Consider the following 21,481-nt stretch of genomic DNA (forward strand, 5'->3'; position numbering starts at 1 on the left):
TTCTTCCTTCTTTCTTTTCTTTCTTCCCTTCTTATGCTCCCACCATTCCTGATGGTACATGTGTCTAAAGAGGCTAGGGAATCCCTTTTGGCCTGTGGAACAATGGAACCTGATATTAATCAACTAGAAAGAAGCTTTGGTACCATGAGCTGATTTATGTGGAATCTCAATGTTCAAAGCAAAGCCACTGAACCAGACTCCCTCCTGCACTCAAGTTCTGTTCTCTCTTTTATAGGTTTTATCAGCCGCCACAATTGTTGCTAAGCACACTTCTGCCTTGTGTAATGCCTGTCGCATTGCTTCATCCAAGACGGCCAACCCAGTAGCTAAGAGGCATTTTGTTCAGTCTGCAAAAGAGGTTGCCAACAGCACTGCCAATCTGGTGAAAACCATCAAGGTAAGTCACTGAACTGTGGTCAGAAATACAGAAGCCTTTTCCCTCCCCTTACCCCTTCACCCATCACATAAGCCAAATGCCAGATTTATGTTTTGCTCTGTATATTAGTATTTTACACATTAAAATTGTTTTATTTCCATGAAATTCCAATTCATCAATTGTATATCCATGTAGCCCAATTCTGATGAATTGACAGCCTGAGATTCTATCTACTTATAATAAGGTATGTGAAAATTGTAGAGAAATCACTATTTCTTTTTTTTAAACTAAAGCTAAATAGATTTCTGCTTAAATGTATTTGAAAAGTTGAGTTTTGATGGGGGGGGTTTTAAAAAGTGGGACCAAGATCTTTATCTGTGCATAAAATAGGCTACCCAGAGTAGCAAATTTATGCAGATTTCTCAGTTATTGATGATGAAGGAACTCAGAGATAGTAAAAGCCTCAAGTCTTATTCCCATGGAAAAGAAAAAAAATTATCCCAGAATTTTCTTGAAATTAGCTTTCTTGAAAACTAGACTTTCTTTCTAGGTGACCATAAGAATAGATATAAAATAGAAGTGAAAAGTACATGGAAGCACAAGTAGGAATCATTCTTGAGATAAGTAATATATCAGAAATATTGTTGTTGTTTTTCCCTGTTAGAATAAAGATTAGGATAAGTGCAAACAGGTAAAAGAAGGAAAGAACCAAGGTGTTTTTTTTTAACAGGGAAATGCATTGAGTTAGGCCTATAAACCTGCCCTTTCCTAAAGTAGAGGCTAATTCCATAGGTAGAATCTTCTAAATTAAATATAGCCAAATGTCTCTTCTTTATTTGTTTCTTTGTATTTGTTGGATGATATCTACTACTATAAAATCAACTAATTTTGGGGGAAAAAAATAAAATGTACATATTTTTATAACTTTAAAATAATGCTGCAGGAAGTAAATTTAAGGAGAATGAAGAGGATTTTTATTCTCTTTGACTCTTCTCTGTATCTTTTCTTAGTTTTAGACACTGAGCAATCTCTATGAAAATATCTCTCTTAAATATTCCAGTTCCTTTCTGATTTTTCTAGCAATGTCACTTTCTCAAAGCAACTCACTTCAGTAAATGAGATTGGTGATGTCCTAAAAGATAAGTTTGTAAGTGAAAAGAAAGAAGGGAAGTGATGTTAGACTTTGTAAAATTTGGTAAATAGAAAGAAAAATGAGTAAAAGGGAAGTACTAAAGATAACTTCAGAATTATAAACTTTGGTGATTGGAAAGATGATAGTATACCTTTTGACAGAAATTAGGAAGTATGGTGGAGGTACAAGTTTGAGGTTGTTCTTTTTATACATGTTGATTTTAAGATTCCTAGGGTAAACAGGTGGAGTTTCTAATAGCAGATGGTAGTGCAGCACTAGAACTCAGTACAGATTGCAACTGAGTATAGACATGACATTCTTGAGAAAGAGATTTACTTTTTTAAGCTTTCTTCATTTACTTGAAGCACTCTGTATAAAGACATATGCTTATTCTTTCCAAAGCTTTCAATTTTTATTACTCTTATTCTGAGTATATTAGTGAGAAAGTCTCAATTAGATCTAATTATAACCTATAGATTTAAAACTGGAAGGATCCTTCAAGGTTATCTGGTCTAACTCCTTAATTCCTTAATTTTCAAATAAGAAAACTAAGACCCAGAGATTACTTGCTCAGGGTTATATAGCAGTGATTAGCAAATGGTATTCATCTTTAATATTTGGTGTTTATCCTTTTTTTTTTTTAAAGATTTTATTTACTTTGAGTTTTACAATTTTTCCCCTAATCTTCCTTCCCTCCCCCTGCCACAGAAGGCAGTCTGTTAGTCTTTACATTGTTTCCATGCTATATACATTGATCTAAGTTGATTTTGATGAGAGAGAAATCATATCCTTAAGGAAGAAAATAAAATATAAGAGATAGCAGAATTACATAGTAAGATAACTAGGTTTTTTTTTTTCTAAATTAAAGGTGATAGTCTTTGGTCTTTGTTCAAACTCCACAGTTCTTTCTCTGGATACAGATGGTATTCTCCATTGCAGATACCCTGTTTATCCTTTTAATATTGAGGATATGTCCATTTCTAGATCCAAAGAGATTAAAGAAAAAAAATTATTCCTTTATAAAAATAGTCATAGCAGCTCTTTTTGTATTCTCAAGGATCTAGAAACTTAAGGGAGTTCCCATCAACTGAAAAAATATCATTATGCCATAAGATATATGTCCTATGAATGTAAAGGAATATTATTACAACCTAAGAAATAATAAAAGACATGGTTTCAGTAAAACCTAAGAAAATTTGTTTGAGTTGATGCAGAATAAAGTCAGTGGAACAATAATTTGTATAATAGATGGTGATATTGTAAAGACAAAGCACTCTGAAAGCTATAAAAACTATGATCAGAGCAATAATCAATTGTGCTTCCAGAGGCCCAATTATGAAGCCTGCTTCTGGCTTCCTGAGAGAGGGATGATAGTTCCAGAGTAGAGAATGTTTAGATTTGGCCAACAGGAGAATTGGTTTTACTTGTCTATGCCTAATTTTTTTACAACATTATTGTGGTGGTGGTGGTTATTGTTTCCAGTGGGGTAGAAGCAGTGAGAAAAAGAGAAAATAGTTTTTTGGTCATTAAAAAAATCTAAATTTATTTTATCTTAAATGAGATAATGACTAAATTCTGTTAGAGCCTGCAGGAGTTGATGAGATGGGGAAGAAGAGGAGCAAAGTAGAAACAGCATCAAGGAACAGAAGATTACTGAATACATGATAGGTTGTCAAGGTTGTGAATATCTGAAACTAAATCTTTTGTCTATTCACTACACTGAATCTTTTGAGTCCTGTTGTTTTCTTGTATTAGAAAATGAAATATGTGAGACACATTACCAGTCATACCCACTTTTCTCCAGAGAAAATTGTATAGCTGTCTTCTCTTTTTTCCTTCATTCAGCTTGTTACTGTAGTTTCAAATCAAATGTGTGGACTGGAATGTTATTTTAACTTGGGCAGTTGCACTGGTTGGATGCCAACTAAAAATTGTGCAACAGTGGCTTTTGTTTTTCTAAGAAGCAAGAGCATGGCCTTGTCCGGTAAAGCAATACTTAGTTCATTCCCTTGGGGATTAAACATCATCACTATGTACTCAATACAAATGATTCTGCTCCTTCTTTGATAGTACTTGGCTTTGCAGTAAGTATATTCTCTTCTCTTTACATTTTTTTTAAAATGGATTTTAACAAAAAAAATTGTTTGCTTATGGTGTTTTATTATTTCTGAACTTTGTTCTAGTTGTCTCTGAGTCAATGTGGCAGAGCAAAAAAAAAAAAAGGAGAGAGAGAGAGAGATTTAGACTGGTAGCCTAGGAAGCTAGGTTCTAGAATGTGCTCTGTTAGCAGATATATTTGGACAAGTGACTGGTTCTCTGAGCCTACATGTCTTCATTAAAATGAAAAGGGTGAACTAGATGATTTCCAAATTTTAATTTCTAAGCATCTTTGAGTTCAGTCAGCAACTAATTCATTTCTTCTTAAATTGTTCTAGGGTATGATGGGGTATTTGTCTATGTGTCAAAAATAACTCTGCAATCTCATCTCAGAATATTTTTAATTGTAAAAAATAAAATGAATAGTGCAATTGAGGAAAAATTAAGTATTATTACAATATAAAACATAAAAATGAATAGGATTGAAAAGGAAATCAATATTAAAATAAAGCTGTCATTTTTCCCATCCAAGTTCATAGATGCACCTACCATCCCCAAAATTTACCATCATTTTTCAGATTAAGAACTCTGTTCTATGAGATGAAAGGCAGTATAGTAGAGTACTTTACTTATTCAGTCAAAGCTGATGAAGGTATTCACATCTTCCCTCAATCACCCCTTAGGTGACCTTGGAAATAAGCCACTTAACCTTTCAATGCCTCCATTTCCTCAATTGGAAATTGCAGGTTTGAACTAGATGACCTGCTTAGTCCCTTCTAACTCTTAAGTGCATCTGTCACCTTATGAACTTTTAAAGGTTCCTAAATCTCTTAAAACAGATAACAGGATAAAAGAAGTCTGAGTCTAAGAGTTAAGAAAGTCCATAAAGACTAGACTGTTTTGAAAGCTTTGGGAATAACATCTTGGTTAAAATAGCTACTTTGGGGAAGAAGAGACAAGAATGACTGAAATGATCTGAATATTTGGTTGCATGCTTCTGTGCTGCTTCTTACTGTAATATTTAACCACTTTAATATAAAGACAGTTTGAAGATGTTTCCTTGGAATGAAAACCTTCTGCCCTTAAACTACAGGAATATTTATAGGTGTAGTTTTCTTTGGATAGAGAATTACTGTTGGCTTGTGATGATGGAGTCTCTAAAGTGTTCCATTCAGTTTTAAAGGTGCTAGACCCTGGTTTTTGGAGATAAATCTAAATATATCAATCCAAGAGAAGAGCATTATTTCTAGAATGTTATCATTCTGCATTTTGCGGAAGGGTAAGTCCCAGTGATTCAGTAGGTTAACTATTACGTGAGATGCATATTCTACTTTGTTTCTTAAAATGTCCCGGATCCAGTTAACTCTTGGTCTTATTTACCAAATGTATTAAAGGGTTTTTTTTAGGTTTTTTGCAAGGCAAATGGGTTTAAGTGGCTTGTCCAAGGCCACACAGCTAGGTAATTATTAAGTGTCTGACGTCAGAATTGAACTCAGGTCCTCCTGACTCCAGGATCTGTGCTCTATCCACTGCACCACCTAGCCACTGCTATGTTTTAAAGATTTTTGAACCAATCAGACCATATTCTTTTGGAACAGAATGGTTTTAATGACCACAGGGACAGGCAGTGGATACCATCATACAGAAAATATTTCTGTATTTTCTCTTCACACCAGGCTCTGGATGGAGATTTCTCTGAAGACAATCGAACTAAGTGTAGAATTGCAACTGTGCCCTTAATTGAAGCGGTTGAAAATCTGACAGCATTTGCTTCCAACCCTGAGTTTGTCAGCATTCCAGCCCAGATCAGTTCAGAGGTAGGACATGCCTTTTTTTCCTTCTTTGAGATCTCCAAGGGAAAAATGGGTTTGGTTAGTTGTCTGTTGGAAAAAAGGGGTTAGTTGTCTGTTACTAATATATATGAGAAGTTAATAGCTAAAAGTACTTGAAATATGCAAAGTATGATTTTATTATTGTCATGAAAAAGGTAGCATTCTAGCTTAAGTAAAAGAAATTAAGAAATAAATCACAAAATTGACTGTTGGCTTTGAATTTTCAATCTTCAAAATGGGGAAGTTGTTAGATGGATTCAGATCTGGGCTTGGTATTTGTTTGTTTTAAATACAGAGAAACAAGCTGTGGGATTTATTAGTATTTACTTGCTTGTTTTCTGTTTGGTTGGGTTTTTTTGAAGACTCTTGGATCCTCAGCACATTTCAGAGCTTTCCCTAATATTCTTGCTCTATCATTCTGTATCTGCTACCAACGTATTTACTTCAGAGGTCTCCAAAAGAAAGAGAAGATGTGTGTTGTGTGTGTGTGTGTGTGTGTGTGTGTGTGTGTGTGTGTGTGTGTGTACACACATATTTATATGCCTTTTTTTGTCATCTGCCAGTAGGCTTTTCCCAAATAAATCTTCTAACCAATGGTAATATTTCTATATTTCTTCTGTGGTACCTGGGTAATGAAAATAGCCCCTAAAAAAAAAAAAGTCATTGAGTACATTATTTCCTGGTTCTCCTTTTTTTGATCTTGTATCAGTTCCTATAAGTCTTCTTATTGGAAATTTCTTAAGTTGGTGATAAGAACTATTAAAAAAAAATTAGGGGTAAAACAACATGATCATATTAGGATTCTAGCCATACCTCCTCTTTTAAGTCAGTAACCTGTATAGCTAGAGCTATATACATTAGTCAGAAATGTGATGTTCTGGAGGTCAGTATTTTAACTTTTTACATGAGGAAAACCAAAAACTATCACTAGACTATGTCACCAACCACAGTGGTATCTGGTTGCCTAGTGGGATCCCAAAGACCTTTGCTACAGAATGGAAATCTGTGTTTTATAATCTTATGAAGCTTTTGCCTGTAAATGTGGTTTTAAATTATTTTCTGTTCCTCTTGCCTGAAACTCGTGACCTAAATCTTGGATTATAGATTCCTGCCCTTCCTGCCTCCTAGTTCCATGGCTTTCATGTAATATTATGCTTCTCAACTTTTATGAAATGCTAAACAACTTGAAGGAACACAAACTTTCTGATGTTACTCTCCAAAAATGAGACAAGCAAAAATAAAGAGAAAACATATTTTTAGTTTGTAGTCTAAGTAACCATAACTGTCTCTAAATTTCTTTACTTCTGAGATAGTACAAACCACTGAAATCCAAAGAGAATACAACCTTCATTTTCATACAGTAGTTTTGAGGTGTTTCTCACCTTTATAACTTCTATTAACAAATAATAAAATTACTACATTTGTATTTAAACTTCTTTTCCCCTCTTAGATGTCAGTAAACAGTAGGGGAGAGGAAAAGTCCAAGACTTAGGTAACCTGCAAACCTTGTTGTTGTCCAGCCCTGATTCTTTGTGACCCCATTCAGGATTTTCTTATTAGAAATACTAAGTTTGGGGCGGCTAGGTGGCGCAGTGAATAGAGCACTGGCCTTGGAGTCAGGAGTACCTGGGTTCAAATCCGACCTCAGACACTTAATAATTACCTAGCCGTGTGGCCTTGGGCAAGCCACTTAGCCCCATTGCCTTGAAAAAAATCTAAAAAAAAATACTAAGTTGTCATTTCCTTCTCCAGCTCATTTTACAGATGAGGAAACTAAGGCAAACAGGGTTAAGTGAATTGCTAATGGTCTCAAAGTTAGTAAGGGTCTTTAGCCAGATTTGGACTCGGGTCTTCCTGACTCTAGATCTGGCACTCTATCCATTGTACAACTTAACTGCCCCAGATCACCATATAACTAATTAAGTTGATTGTACATATATTACAAAAAATACAGCATATGTTAAAAGTTACAGTCCTGTGATGCTTTGTGAGTCATTTTAATAACATTCACTCAAGTTTTGTGTATCCATTGGGTGCTGATGTCTAAAGCTATCTATCAGTAAGATTATTGCATAGATTGCTGTACTGATATCCTGCAAAAGACTTCTTTCTTGGTTACTGATTTCACTCAGCTGTTTTTTTGACCCAGTCTGCCATCAGACATAAGAGAGCTTCCTATTGGTATGGATACCTTGTCCTCTGAAATATCGCTCCATCAAACATTTTCTCCCAAATTCTAAAGGGATATGTAGATATTTCTATTTAATATATTTCATCTTCAGGAAATACTTATACTTCACTTTTCCCAAATAGCAACAATCCCCCCCTGTTTTATTTTTCCCAGGGGTCTCGGGCACAAGAACCTATCCTAATCTCAGCTAAGACTATGTTGGAAAGTTCATCTTTCCTTATCAGGACTGCTCGTTCTTTGGCCATCAATCCTAAAGACCCACCCACTTGGTCTGTCCTTGCTGGACATTCGCATACTGTTTCAGATTCAATCAAGAGCCTCATCACTTCCATTAGGTAAGTGACTTCCAAATGCCTTACATTAACCATGGACTATCCTTCATTTTCCAATAATATAATAATCATGCCTTATATTTGTGTAGTGATTTACAGTTTCAGATTACTTTATGCCCATTATCTGATTTGATCTTTGAAATAATCCCATGTTATAGATCTTACTGGCATTATCACACACACAAACACACACACACACACACACACACACACACACCCTTTTGCAGGTGGGGAGATTGATATCAACTGATTTGCTCAAGGTCATACAACCAATCAGTGACTGGGCTGGCATTGCAATCTCAGTCTCCCTGCTCCAAATCCAGTGCCTTTTCCATTACACCAAATACATCAGGTCTGTTATTTAAACTAGAATTTAGCTGATAAAGTTTTATCTGAGGGCCAATATTGTCTATCACCTGTGTCACCTGGATACTTGGGTAAGGATAACCAGCGTTTTGTTGTTCTGCCATTTAATCTAATTTACTGGTAAAATCATATGAATATTTTAAGTCTTGATAAAACTGTGTTTCCAGTGATATTAAGACTCTTAAGAACATTCCTTGATTAGAATATAACATTTTAAAACAGAATTTATATTTAATTCTGTTCAGAGGGACTAAATGAATCTCTTAAAGTTATACTTTGTTTCTCATTTACTTGGGAAAGTCATAGAATTAGCTAGCACTTTCATGCTTAATTTTTTTTTCTTTTAGTATTTGCAAGGCAATGGGGTTAAGTGGCTTGCCCAAGGCCACACAGCTAGGTAATTATTAAGTGTCTGAGGTCAGATTTGAACTCTGGTACTCCTGACTTCAAGGCCAGTGCTTTATCCACTGCGCCATCTAGCCCCCCCCCCCCCCCCATGCTTAATGTTTTGAATCATCATTGTGAAATTTAGAAACCCATTCAAAGAAAAATCCATTAGGTATTATTTTTATCCTTCATAGGGCTTCTGTCAGTAGTGTATAATGTAACTCATTTGCACTGGAAATAAAACTCACCATTTATAATTATAATAAAATTAGCTAACATGCAGTGCTTCAGGGTTTACAAATGTTTTCCATATTTTATTACAATTCTCAAAACAGCCCATTGATTTAAGTCCTATTATTGCCATTTAACACAAAGTGGTTAAAAGACTTGTCCAGGGATCTAGAGCCAGTAAGTGTCTAAACTGGAATTTGAACCTACCTTTTATAAGGGTTTTATACCAGTGTGAATTCTTAGTCCATATCCCCAACATTTGGTCATTCATGGAGTATTTGGACAATTATGATTAAATTAAAGGCAAAGATTAAAGGGGGGGGGGTTATTCCTTCCTGAAATGGAGGGTATTCTTCAGGTATTGATTTCCTCTCATGTTGAGTACAGTTCACTAAAATTTTCTTTGTCTTAATGAAGCAGGATGTCCCAAGAGCCTCACTGCAGTCACAATATGTAACTCAGGTTTGTAAGTAGGTATTAAAAAAAGCTGCTCGGGAATCTATTGCTTATTAGATAATATAGAGGACCCATGATCAGAAACTCTCAGTATACTAATCATTAATGTGATATCCTGAAGCATGGGCTCTCCTTTTCTCCTGATAATAAAGTTCTTTTTATTTCAGGGATAAGGCTCCAGGCCAGAGAGAGTGTGACTATTCCATTGATGGCATCAATAGGTGCATCCGAGATATTGAGCAGGCCTCTCTTGCTGCAGTCAGTCAGAACCTGGCCACAAGAGATGACATCTCTGTAGAGGTAATGATTGCTATTCAGATCAAATTACTCTATTTACCCCTACAAAATAGAGAATGTTGTAGAGAGATCTAGCATAGAAATCCTAAGTCCTCTTCAGATACTTCTTTGTGGGACTGTACCTTTGAGTTACAAAACTGTACCAACCCAGTGCAATCTCAGGAAAAGTTTGTAGTGGCACTGGTGGCATTAGTGGCATTAGTACTAGTATCAGTAGCATTAGCATTAGTAACAGTAGCATTATTGCTATTAGCAGTAGTATTAGTACTTGTAGCAATATTACAAGTAGCAGTAATATTAGTATTAGTACTAGTACTGGTAGAAGTAGTAGTAGTTAGCAGCAGCAGCAGCAGCAAACAACAAACAGGTGATCCTGTGAGGATCACCACCACCCTGTTATTTTTCCACTGATTTGCCCAGTGCCACAGAACTAGCAAGCTGGAAAGTGTTTGAGGCAGGATTTGAATTCAGTTTTTCCTGGCTCCAAGTCTAATTCTCTATCCCTTAGCTGTCCAACATAATCCAGGAACAGATTTACTGCCTAAGAAATTATCTTGTTCTGTATAGAGAGCCTCATCTCCAAAAGGCTAGCCTATTGAGTAATAATATTTTCCAGCCATAACTCCTTTCAAAACTTTCCACAGAGGTAAAGAAAGTTTATACTTAAATAGTTGAAGGGAATTTGCTTGTTGACAAAATCATATGTATATGATGGGTACATATATGTAAACATAGAGCCCATTCTTTGTTTATATATTCTAGCAGCATTGTGCAGCAACAGTATTCTAGGCTTATATATTGGCTCCTAAAAGAATTAGAAAACTGAATGGGTATCTGGGAATAGAAATAATAATGCTATTAGTCACAGTAATAATAGTAGCTAGCATGTATATAGCACTAAGTTTGAAAAATGTTTTACAGCTATTATTTTATCTCTATCATGAAAAGGGGTAAGGACATGTAATGGTAGCTTTCTTTTGGTATTCAAAGACTGTTATATGGAAGAGGGATTAGATTTGTTCTTTATGGCCCCATAAGATTTTGGAGCAGTGAGTAAAAGGTGTCAATGAGCAGATATCAGCTCAATATATGGAAAAGTAATTAGAGCTATCTAAAAGTTCAGTAGACTAATAGGCAGTAATAAAGGTCCCTATTATTTTAAACCTGCAGGTAAGTATTCTATGAACACTTATTGGAGATGTAGAAAAGATTCGTTTTGGGGACAGATTAGGTGACCTTTGAAATGACTTTGAAAAGCAAAATTTTGTTGTTGTTCAAGTCTCAGTTAATCTTCCTTCTCTGAAAGTGCTTAATCTTGGATTGCAGAGGGTAGAGTAGATATTGGGAAAGGTATAATCAATAATCATGGATGGGAGGAAAGAAAGTAGGTATACTGATTGTTGAAAATTGAAATTAAAATGTGACCTGAGTGTCCTTAGAGTAGGTTGAGAAGATGGCGCCTACCAGTGGTAGGTTCAGATTGTGAAAATGGAAAATAGTAAAGATATTAGAAAGTGAAGAAAAGATATCGAGTGTTATTAACACAGGGTTTCTAAATTAAATTTAGAATGTCATCAGAGCAGGCCTTGGGACATGAATTTTGAATGTATCTGTGCATTAACAGGAAAAAAATGCATTGATCAAATTATCTGATTTTGCATTAAACTCAAATGTCTACTGAGCTAAATATTTTTACCTTAGGGTTATTGGCTTTCACAGCCTTTCATCTAGTACTATTACCAGGAAGCCCTCATTCACTTGCACTATCATTCTTGTAAATTGTTGAGCTTTTTTTTTCTTTTTTCACTTCTTAGGGGATGACCCATTCCTTTTCTTTCCATTGTTTTTGCCATCTTCTTTCTAAGTGTTCTTAATTGTCTACCTTTGTTTCCTTCAATTCATCTCTATCTGCCACTTAATTTACTCAGAGGAGACTGTAGGAACTAGGACCCTGGGTACAAATGGTGGTATATATTAGTTGAGCTGTGTCCACCCTCCATGGGGTAAGACTATTGCATTACAGCTGAATCTACAGAAGATAGGGCATTTCTAACTCATAATTATTCTGGTCCATTAGGACCAGAGTATACAGTGGACACAAAGCAATCCATCAGTCATTAGATCAGCAAATATTCTTAGGGTGAGTCAGACTAGTGATCAAGACTCTGATGTCTTTTGACTTTCCAGTCTATTCTATTTCCTTGACTGTGAATCCCTATTCTGGCTAACCATCTTGAATATAACAACTTCACAAATACTCTGGTACGAGAAGGCTAAGTTTCTAATTTGAATCCTGTCTCATCTGTCCCAGACAAGGATAGTCTATCCTCCTGTCCCAGGAAATTACCTAAGGACAAGTATGACAGATATGGGCTAGGCATGCTTTAAAGGACTGGGATTAGGTAGCACTTGGTCAGTGGGTAAGGGACCTTCTGTGAACTGTAAGCTTCTTGAGGATAGCTATTGTCTTTTTTTTTTTTTGTCATTGTCTTTCCAACATAGAACATAATGCTTAATAGATATTTGACATTTAACAAATAATTTTATTAATTTTTTCCTGATTCCAATATACATTGTTTTTATCCTCAGTGATTTCCTCTGAATCCATGCAAGTTGATTTTCATGTTGTTCAGTCCAGCAGGCAACCTGGCTACTGAACTGCTGGACCCTTATTTTCTCACTGATTGGACAATGTGGTCTAGCATCTAGAGAGTTAAGAATACTATTTAGCCAATTGGTTGACTCTATTATGAGTTCTGGGAATGTCACTTATAAAAGGATTTCTTTGGAAATGTTTACATCAAAACAAAATGTATCCCTTTTTAGGAAGAAAATTAAAATGAGAGTTGAATTGGTAGTCAGAGCTAAATAAGTCCAAGGCAGAGAACCAAAGTTCCAGATATGAAAGACAACTCATCAGCCACCCAATTCTACTCATATCTGAGAAGGAATCCCTATGTTAACATTCCCAAGAAGTGGTCATCCAGACTCTGTTCAAGGATATAAAGTAAGAGGGAATCCATTCCTTCAGATGGTATAGTCTCAAGGCCTTCAGCTTTGTGGTTGTCTTCCTCTAGAAACTCCTGATTACCAGTGTCCTTCCTTTCTGGCTAGACACCTAGAACTAAACTCAATAATAAAAGGGTTGTCTGACTCAGGAAAGAAGACACCTAGATGAACAGCTCCCTATTCCTTGAAGCTGTTTTCCCATGCCAGCCCAAGTTTTTGTTAGTTTTCGGTTGTTATGTTATGCTGCCACCTCTCACTTCAGACTCATCTCAAATTGGTAATCAGCTAAAAACCCTTGAGTTTTTTTCAAACAAACTATTAATTTAACATTCTTCTTCCATCTTAGACTTGAAAAAATATTTACATTTATAATGATTAAATTTTATCTTATTAGATTCATCTTAATCTCTTAACTTGTTTAACAGAATTATTCTTCACCCTAACTCTCTCATCCAGTTTATTAGCTATCCCTAACAGATTTCTGTCATTTGCAAAGAGCTTTTGAACATAAGGCTTCTCAGAAGACCTTCTGGGCATCAGAGACCTTCCCAGAAACTAGTGGAAAGAGTGGTGTGTTCTTTCTCCATCATCCTCTGAGAGTGTAGAAACTGATGCCACCCATTTTATTGTTTCCATCCTGTGGAACAGGATCACTTTGACCCCCTAACTGTACTGTTTTGAGTTTTTATCTGTCACTGCTACTTGTGGAAGAAGAAGAAGAAGAAAAAATTTTGTTGATCAGTTTATTTTTAAATTTTTATTTAAGACAATAGGGTTAAGAGTAACTTGCCCAAGGCAATTATAAAGTGTCTGAGGCCAGATTTGAACTTAGAGCCTCCTGTCTCCAGGGTTGGTGCTCTATCTACTGAGCCGTTTACCTACCCCCTGTTCAGTATATTCTTAACTCATGAAGTTGCTAGTGAATTGACAGGTTATGAACCTCAGGAAAAGACATTGAAGGCAACATCAATCAATCAATAAACATTTATTAAGTACACACTATGTAGGTACTCAAATAAGTACTTATTTATTAAGTACTTACTATCATGATTCACATCTAAGGATCCAAAGAAAAAGCAAAAACAATTCCTACTTTCAAGGAGTTTATGTTCTAATGGAGAAACTAATATATAAATCAAAACATAGAGGATAAATGTAGAGATAAAGGACTGTAACATGCTAGACTGACATTAGCAGTTAGAGGGACCAGTAAAGGCCTACTGCAGGAGATAGGGCTAGAGCTCATTGTTAAAGATAGCTTGATGTTGTCCCAGATAAATTTTGTTCCTTGGAATCAGGAAGACCTGAGTTCAAACCTTGCTTCAGACACTACTAACAAGCTAACAAACATTCACATTTTCTGTATCTCAGATTCCTCATCTGTAAAATGGGGATAAAAATAGTACCTACCTTGTGGAATTCTATGAGGATCAAATGAGTTAATCTATGTAAAATACTCTGCAAACCTTAAATAATTATATAGGTGCTGGCTATTAAAGGAAACCAGGTGTTCTAAAATTTGAAGACTAGGAGAAAGAGCCTTCCAGATCCAATAGCTCAGAGAGAGAAGATGGAATAGCATGTACAAAGATGGCAGGCAGGTTAGTGTGACTGGATCACAGAGCATGTGAAAAGGAGTAAAACGTAAAAAGATTAGAGAGGTAGGAAGGAGCCAGATTAGAAAGATCTTTAAAAGCCAAAAGATTTTCTGGTTTATGCTGGAGGGATCACTGGAAAGTGGATAAGGTGCCACTAGAGTTTATTGAGCAGGAGGATAACATGATTTGGTTAAAGCTACACATTTGGAAAATTACTTTGAGAGTTAAGTGGAGGATAAACTAGGAATAAAATAAGGCAATGAAATTATTTAGAAGGCTATTGCAATAGTTCAGTTGAGATGTGTTGGGTACCTAAACTTAAAGTAATGACTGAATGGAGATAATGAGATAAATATACACATACATGTATATTTACATATGTATATAAAGAGATATATACATGTAGATATAATAATGATGATGATGATGATAATGTTTGTCCTTCATTTTGAAGAAAACCACGACATCAGGGAAGTGATGTCATGACAAGAACATGAATTGGATTTGAGTGAGGGGGATGCTGTGCTAAGTCACTGGCCTCATTTTCTTCTCCAGAGTCATCTGGGTCCAGTGGCCAGATATGAATTGGGATGACTGGAGATGGCCCTGGATTTGAGGCAGTCAGGGTTAAGTGACTTGCCCACAGCTAGTAAGTAGCAAGTTTCTGAGGACAGATTTGAACTCCTGTTCTCCAGATTCTAAGGCCAGTACTCTCTCCACTGCACCACCTAGTTGCCCTGACATACAGACATATATGAGAGATGTTATAGGAAAGAAATAATATGGCAACTGATTGAACATGATGGTTAGAAAAATGAGTTAAGAATGATGCTGTTTTGGATCTGGGTGACTGGAAGGATAGGAGTAACCCTTACTAGTTTAGAAGAAGTAGAAAAGAGTACGAAGGTAATCAGTTCAGTTTAGGATCCGCTGAATTTGAGGTATTTATGATTCAAAATGTTCAGCAAGGAGTTAATGATGTAGAATTGGAGACCAGACTTGAGAATTCTATGCATAGAGATGATAATTGAACCCATGAGAATGGATAAAATTTCCAAGTAACAATGTGTATAGAGAAAAAAGGACTCAGAATGGAGCTTTGAGGGGATACCCACAGTAAGTATGCTTTACATAAATGAAGATCTGGCAAAATAAGAAGACAAGTGGTCAGACATATAGGAGGAGAATGAAGAATGAGCAAAATTAAAAATGTGTAAATAAATCACTTTGGCCCTTTGTTAAATGATTGGTAATTTCAAAAAATAGTTTCAGATGAGGGATAAAAATTAGAAGCCATATTAAAGGGGTTTTAGAATACAGTGAGAAGAGAAATAGAGATACCAACTGTGAACAGATTTGTCAAGGGGTTTTTCTAGAAAAGGGACAAAAGATAGCTAGTGCTCATGGTAGGATCTAATGAGGGTGTGTTTACTTTTTATAGAAATTTGAGAATATAAACAACAGGGAAGGAATCAGTAGAAAGGGAAGATTGAAGATTAGAGAGAGTGGTATGCTGATGGTGGATATAATCAGTGGGATGGAGTAGATGGGTACATGTAGAAGGGATGGCAATTAAAAGGGTGACCTCATCATCAGAGATTGAGGTAGAGGAGATTGTTGGGGTATGATGAGGGGTATGAGATGAAAAGAGAATTCTCAAGAATGATTTCAATTTTTTTTCAGTCAGGTTTATATAGTGAGGTATTCAGAGAGAATTCAGGGAAAAGGTGGAGAAGAGGTCAAGAGTCATATGATTAGCTTAAAAGAAGAAAAAGTGGATAACGACTGCTGTGCTAAATGTTCAGGAATCAGATACAGAGAAATAAAAATATTGCCTTGCTGTAGGAACCAGTTGAGATTAGCTGGCTTAAATTTATAGTGGACAAATCACTTAATGTTCACACTCAGGAAGCCTATGGAGGTATTTTGGAGGAAGTATTTGAGTACATGGTAAGTAAGACAAGGGAAGTTGAATAAGATACAGACTTAGTGCAAAGTCTGCCAAATTATGAAGACCAGAATTGCAGGAAATTGCAATTAAAAAGATGGAAGCTTTGGAGATTCATACTGAGGTGAACATTTAGTTATTGCCTGTGTTTTGGCTTCCTAATATATGAACCTCCTAGTATTGGATCCTTGTCCTGGCAATTAGTCTTCCCATTCATCTTAAGCTCTCATATTGTATCACTCAATAGAAAATAAGTCAATCAATCAACCAAGTATTAAATGCCTGTTACATGCCAGACACTATGCTAGGCAAAAGTTCAGAGAATGAGACAAACTTTACTCTCAAAGAGTTGACATTCTAGTGGGGAGAACAAGTTCACATAAAATATAGAAGATAAATTTAAAGTTAATATTTACAAGGTTGAAAATACTAAGGTTATTTGAGAGAAAGGGCACCAGCAGCTCTAGGGATCAGGAAGGGCCTCCATAGGAAGGTACCAACCAGATCCTAACTTTTCAGTTTCCACTTGTTCATGTTTCAGCCTAATCAATCAGTCAGCACTGTATGAGCTGCTTAGTATTTAAAAACTAAAGAGGGAGAGGGAGGGAGAAAGGAAGACTGCCAGCCCCACAAAGAGACTTCTTTATGTTACTTGAAATGCCTCAGTTGGCTTTCTAAATCAATGTCATGAAAGACTTTTAAAAGTTGGGTTTGGGGGGTGGCTAGGTGGAGCAGTAGATAGAGCACCAGCCCTGGAGTCAGGAGTACTTGAGTTCAAATCCGGCCTCAGACACTTAATAATTACCTAGCTGTGTGGCCTTGGGCAAGCCACTTAACCCCATTTGCCTTGCAAAAAAAAAAACCCTAAAAAAAAAAAAGTTGGGTTTGGGAGTTTTGGAGGGGTGGGAAAAAATCTCTCCAAGTACAGGTTCTCCAATATTATGTCCCATTCCCCATCATAAACCATCTGTAGCAATTCAATGGATCTAGAATCTATTGCCATTCTTGCCTAGAATCAGATTGTGGATATACTTGCCATTATGATGACAAACAATTAGCAGAAACTTCTGCAAACTAATTTTTTTCTTTTCCAAGATTTTTTTTTGTGATCATTCCGTAGGTTGTTTTTCTTATTACTTTCAGTGAGTGCAGTTCTCCTAAGCATAAGACTCATAAATAACAATGTTCTGGCAAATTTGCCAACCACAAAGGCCAGTCTCATTTCTGATGAGCAGTGCATTGTCACCATGTATTTTTGCCTTGACTCATCTGGCATTGTGCCCATGTGTGCAAGAAAGTAAGTAGTAAATTCACAATGCTTCAGATTTCTAAGACATGCATTTTTTAAACTAAAAATAACTTCCTAGTAATCTAACTCTTAGATAATCATCAACAACTTTGCTTTATGGTTTCTCTGGGGTTACAAAAAAAGATACCAAAATCTAGTTCTAACTTGGGAATTTTTCCAAGATCAAATCTATGACACTTAGATTTTTTTTTTAAATCAGGAAGAATTACATTTGGGTATTTTTAAGAGAATAACTGGCACATTATTGGGCACAGTCTCCAGAATAGTATTTTGGAAATGAATCCAATTCCCCTAGGTATTGGGTTGTTTGCACGTGCTCTCTCCCTCTCCTTCCCCTCCCCCTCTCCCATCTTTCATGTTAGCAAATTAGTTTCAAGGTAGCTGAGCAGTAACTTCAGTGCCCAGAATAAACCCTGTTTTTCTTCTTTTTTTTTTTTTAACAAACTTTTGACTGTCTTTACTGGGTTCCTTCATGTGTAGTTCAGTAGCTTCAGTAATTTTCCTGAATAATCTAATGATATTAAAATGAAGATGAAGACATTCCTTGTCACACCTTGCCAGCTGGGGCTGGAAACAAACAGGAGACCACTTGGTGGAATCTCTCCTCTGGTCTCGTACAGGAAGGTGCTTGGGGAGGCTGCGGCCACAGGGTGGGTGGGTGAACCAGGGCAGCCCAGAGAGTGAATCGTAGAACGTGAACTTGACAGGGCCTTTCCTTTTTAGGCTTTGCAGGAACAGTTGACATCAGTGGTTCAGGAAATCGGGCACCTCATTGATCCCATTGCTACAGCAGCTCGAGGAGAAGCAGCCCAGCTGGGACACAAGGTACTGATGTGATTCTTTCTGTGCGGGCGCGCGCGCGCGCACGTGTGTGTGTGTGTGTATCTGGGTGTGCATGTATGCATGCATGAGCCCATCTGTATCTGCTTAGAGAGGAAGGGTCTTTGAATTGGTTGTCCTCCCAAAAATCTCTCCCATCATGTAGTCAGCTACGTTGCATGGTTGCTTCCAACACTACATGAAGCTACCACTTACTCTCGTGCTTGCATACCCTCAAGAAATTAAATCATTTCAGGTTCTACCATGCCCCTTGAGGTCTGGCAGAAGCAATTAGACCCTGTGAGTCTTACTCTTAGGCAGTGTCCCATATGGAGTATTGAGGAACCCTTATCTCCTGGCCCCTATTTGACAGTGCATTCCTTCTAGGAACTTGAGGTCTTTGGTGCAGTTGAAGACTGAACGAAATAGGCTAATTCTGACTTATGGGGGAGGTGGGGTGGAGTGGGTTTTTTTTTAATAAAATAATACATTTCATTTCAGTGTACTTTAAGTCGGCATTTATGTCCTAATTCTTGAAATTAGGAAAAAGAATTTTTGCATATGGTCTTTACCTTTCCCATACTCACCTATGAGAGTCATTTCATTTATTTATTTTCCCTTTTTTTAGGCGGAGGCAATCGGGGTTAAGTGGCTTGTCCAGGTTCATACACCTAATATGTATCAAATGTCTGAGGTTAGATTTGAAAGTACGTCCTCCTGACTCTTGGACCAGAACTTTATTCTCTGTACCAACTAGCGTCCCCTGAGAGTCATTCTCCAAGTGCTAATATTTCTTTTATTTTAAATGTTTATTAAAGCTTAAACAATATTGAGTTAATTATGTAGGTTCTTTGCTGGTACTCAACTTATTTTGGAAATGTTCGTGGTAGATACAATAAAGTGGATTTTAAGTCCCTTGTATTTTTGTCCAGAGCTCATGATCTTCAACTAAAAAGCCTATTTCTTGGAACATATAGGTGGTGCAGTAGGTAGAGCACCAGCCTTGGAGTCAGGAGGACTTGAGTTCAAATATGAACTCAGATACTTAACACTTACTTAGCTGTGTGACCTGGGGCAAGTCACTTGACCCCATTGCCTTGCAAAAATTTAAAAAAAAAGAAATGAATAAAAAGCTTCATTATCAAAATTTCTGCCGATGAAAAACATTTTACATTTTTGGTAGCTTTTTTTTAATGCCAAAATCACCTGGAGGTTTATGCTTATGGATGACAAAGATTTCTACTGGAGTTCGCCTTTTTTTCACCTTATGTACTTAGGGAGTGTGAAGTAGAAGAAAAAACATTAAATTTAGATTCAGAAGATTTATTTTCAAATCCTTGCTTTTGTATGAATGGGGTCTTGATTGCACCAAATTCCATAAAAATTGTTACATTTGTATCTCTTTACACTTTTGCCCAATTGCCTCCTCCCAGTTGTTTTTTATTCTATTTTCATATATCTGGAGGACTTTTTTAGTCACTTTTAACAATAAGATAAAGGGAATTAAAGAAGATTGGTATTCATTACTTCTTTAATCAGTCAATGGGTCAACTAGCACATCATTAAGTGGCAGCCATTGTGCTAATCATTAAGGATACAAAGAAAGCAAAAAATTAGTCCCTGCTCTCAGGGAGCTCAGTCTGATGATAAAGGGCGACCCACTTAACAGGAGAAACAAAGCTTCCCACAGGGCTTTGCCAGTCTAAAGTGTGGTAAGTTTAAAATCAGCCTAGTACCAGGAAAATTTGTTTCCTTTAGGACACAAAGACATATCTATTTCTCTTTAGTTATTTGGTTTAATTCTTGCTAAGCAGCATTCTCTTAATCTTGGAGGATTCTTAAACTAGAGTCCTCAAAACTTTTATTAAAAAAATTTATAACTGTTTTTCAATATAATTGCTTTCTACTGCAGTTCTACATTTTATTTTATACATTTAAAAACATGAGAATCTATAGGCTTTAACAGGCTGCCAAAAAAAAGATTAAGAACTCTTGAAATATACTTTTAGAATGGCATTTTTATATTAACATGCTTGCAATTTTCAAATTCCTCAGAGCATCTTATAGGAGTTTCTCTATGATAAATATAGGAAATACCTTATAGCTTCAATATCCAAAGTGCAAATAAAATAGTGTCACCTTTGGGAGAACAGTAATTCCTTGCCAAGAAGGAACAGATTGGAAACTGACACTAGTCTTTCTGAAGCTATTGTGCAAGGTAACCTTTTCAGGAAACCTTTTTCTGATTTGATAATCAGGATCCTTTTAATCTTGCTCCCACTTCTACAGTCCTTGCCATAGGGTCCTCTATCCATCCATCCAATCTTTTTAGTCCTCCCCTGTCTCTACAAACTTATTCACTACCTCTCCTGTTAAAAATGCCTTTGTTTCCACATTACAGCAAAATGCCCCAAAACTACCAATTTCTTTAGTCTAACCCAGAGCCCTGCTGTATTCCAAAATAGTTTTTTGATAACATTTCACAATCATGTCTAGTAATTTACATAGTATATTGAAAATGCAAGATTAATAGCAATGAACCATTTAGACTAGGAAACAAGAGCATCCGAGGTCTGAACTTTTAAAGGCATAATAGTTCTTTTCATGTTTTTCTCCCATTGGACCTTGAACACCTTGAGAGCAGGAACTAACTTAACAGGACTTAACTCAGTGCCTACAATATATTAGAGATTTCACAAGTACCGTTTGAATGAATGACTTCACAAAGATGCAAACTTACTCATATTTGTTATGGAAAACATTTAACTATAAATACAAGAAGAGACTATATAATTGTTTCATGTATGATGAAGCTTTATGCAAATTATTTTAGCAACATTTTCCTGGAGCTCAGTTCCGTTGTATTGTTGCCAAAATTTATATTTCTCAAGGGCAGTTACATGGTGCAAGGATTAGAACACCAAGTCTTGGGTCAGGAAGTTCTGACTTCAAATGTAGCTTCAGCCACTTACTAGCTGTGTGACCTTAAGCGAGTCATTTAACTCCAGTTTACCTCAATTCCTCTTTTGTGAAATAGACACACTGGAGAAAGTAATATCATGATAATATCTTTTTTTTTTTTTTAGGTTTTTGCAAGGCAA

At 36.2% G+C, this 21,481-nt stretch overlaps 1 protein-coding gene across 11 annotated transcripts in view; it reads left to right on the top strand.

Moving 5' to 3' along the window:
- The window catches only part of TLN2 (talin 2), a 575,338-nt gene that overhangs the window by 436,724 nt on the left and 117,133 nt on the right, over positions 1-21,481 (top strand). For all 11 annotated transcript variants that reach the window (XM_074234301.1, XM_074234300.1, XM_074234295.1 and 8 more), the window contains 5 exons: positions 236-397; positions 5,282-5,422; positions 7,782-7,963; positions 9,568-9,700; positions 18,285-18,386. In XM_074234301.1, coding sequence (XP_074090402.1) covers positions 236-397; positions 5,282-5,422; positions 7,782-7,963; positions 9,568-9,700; positions 18,285-18,386 — 720 coding nt within the window. The remainder of the gene's footprint in view (positions 1-235; positions 398-5,281; positions 5,423-7,781; positions 7,964-9,567; positions 9,701-18,284; positions 18,387-21,481) is intronic.

Source organism: Macrotis lagotis, chromosome 4, assembly GCF_037893015.1.
Source record: "Macrotis lagotis isolate mMagLag1 chromosome 4, bilby.v1.9.chrom.fasta, whole genome shotgun sequence".
Classification (NCBI taxonomy): Eukaryota; Metazoa; Chordata; class Mammalia; order Peramelemorphia; family Peramelidae; genus Macrotis; species Macrotis lagotis.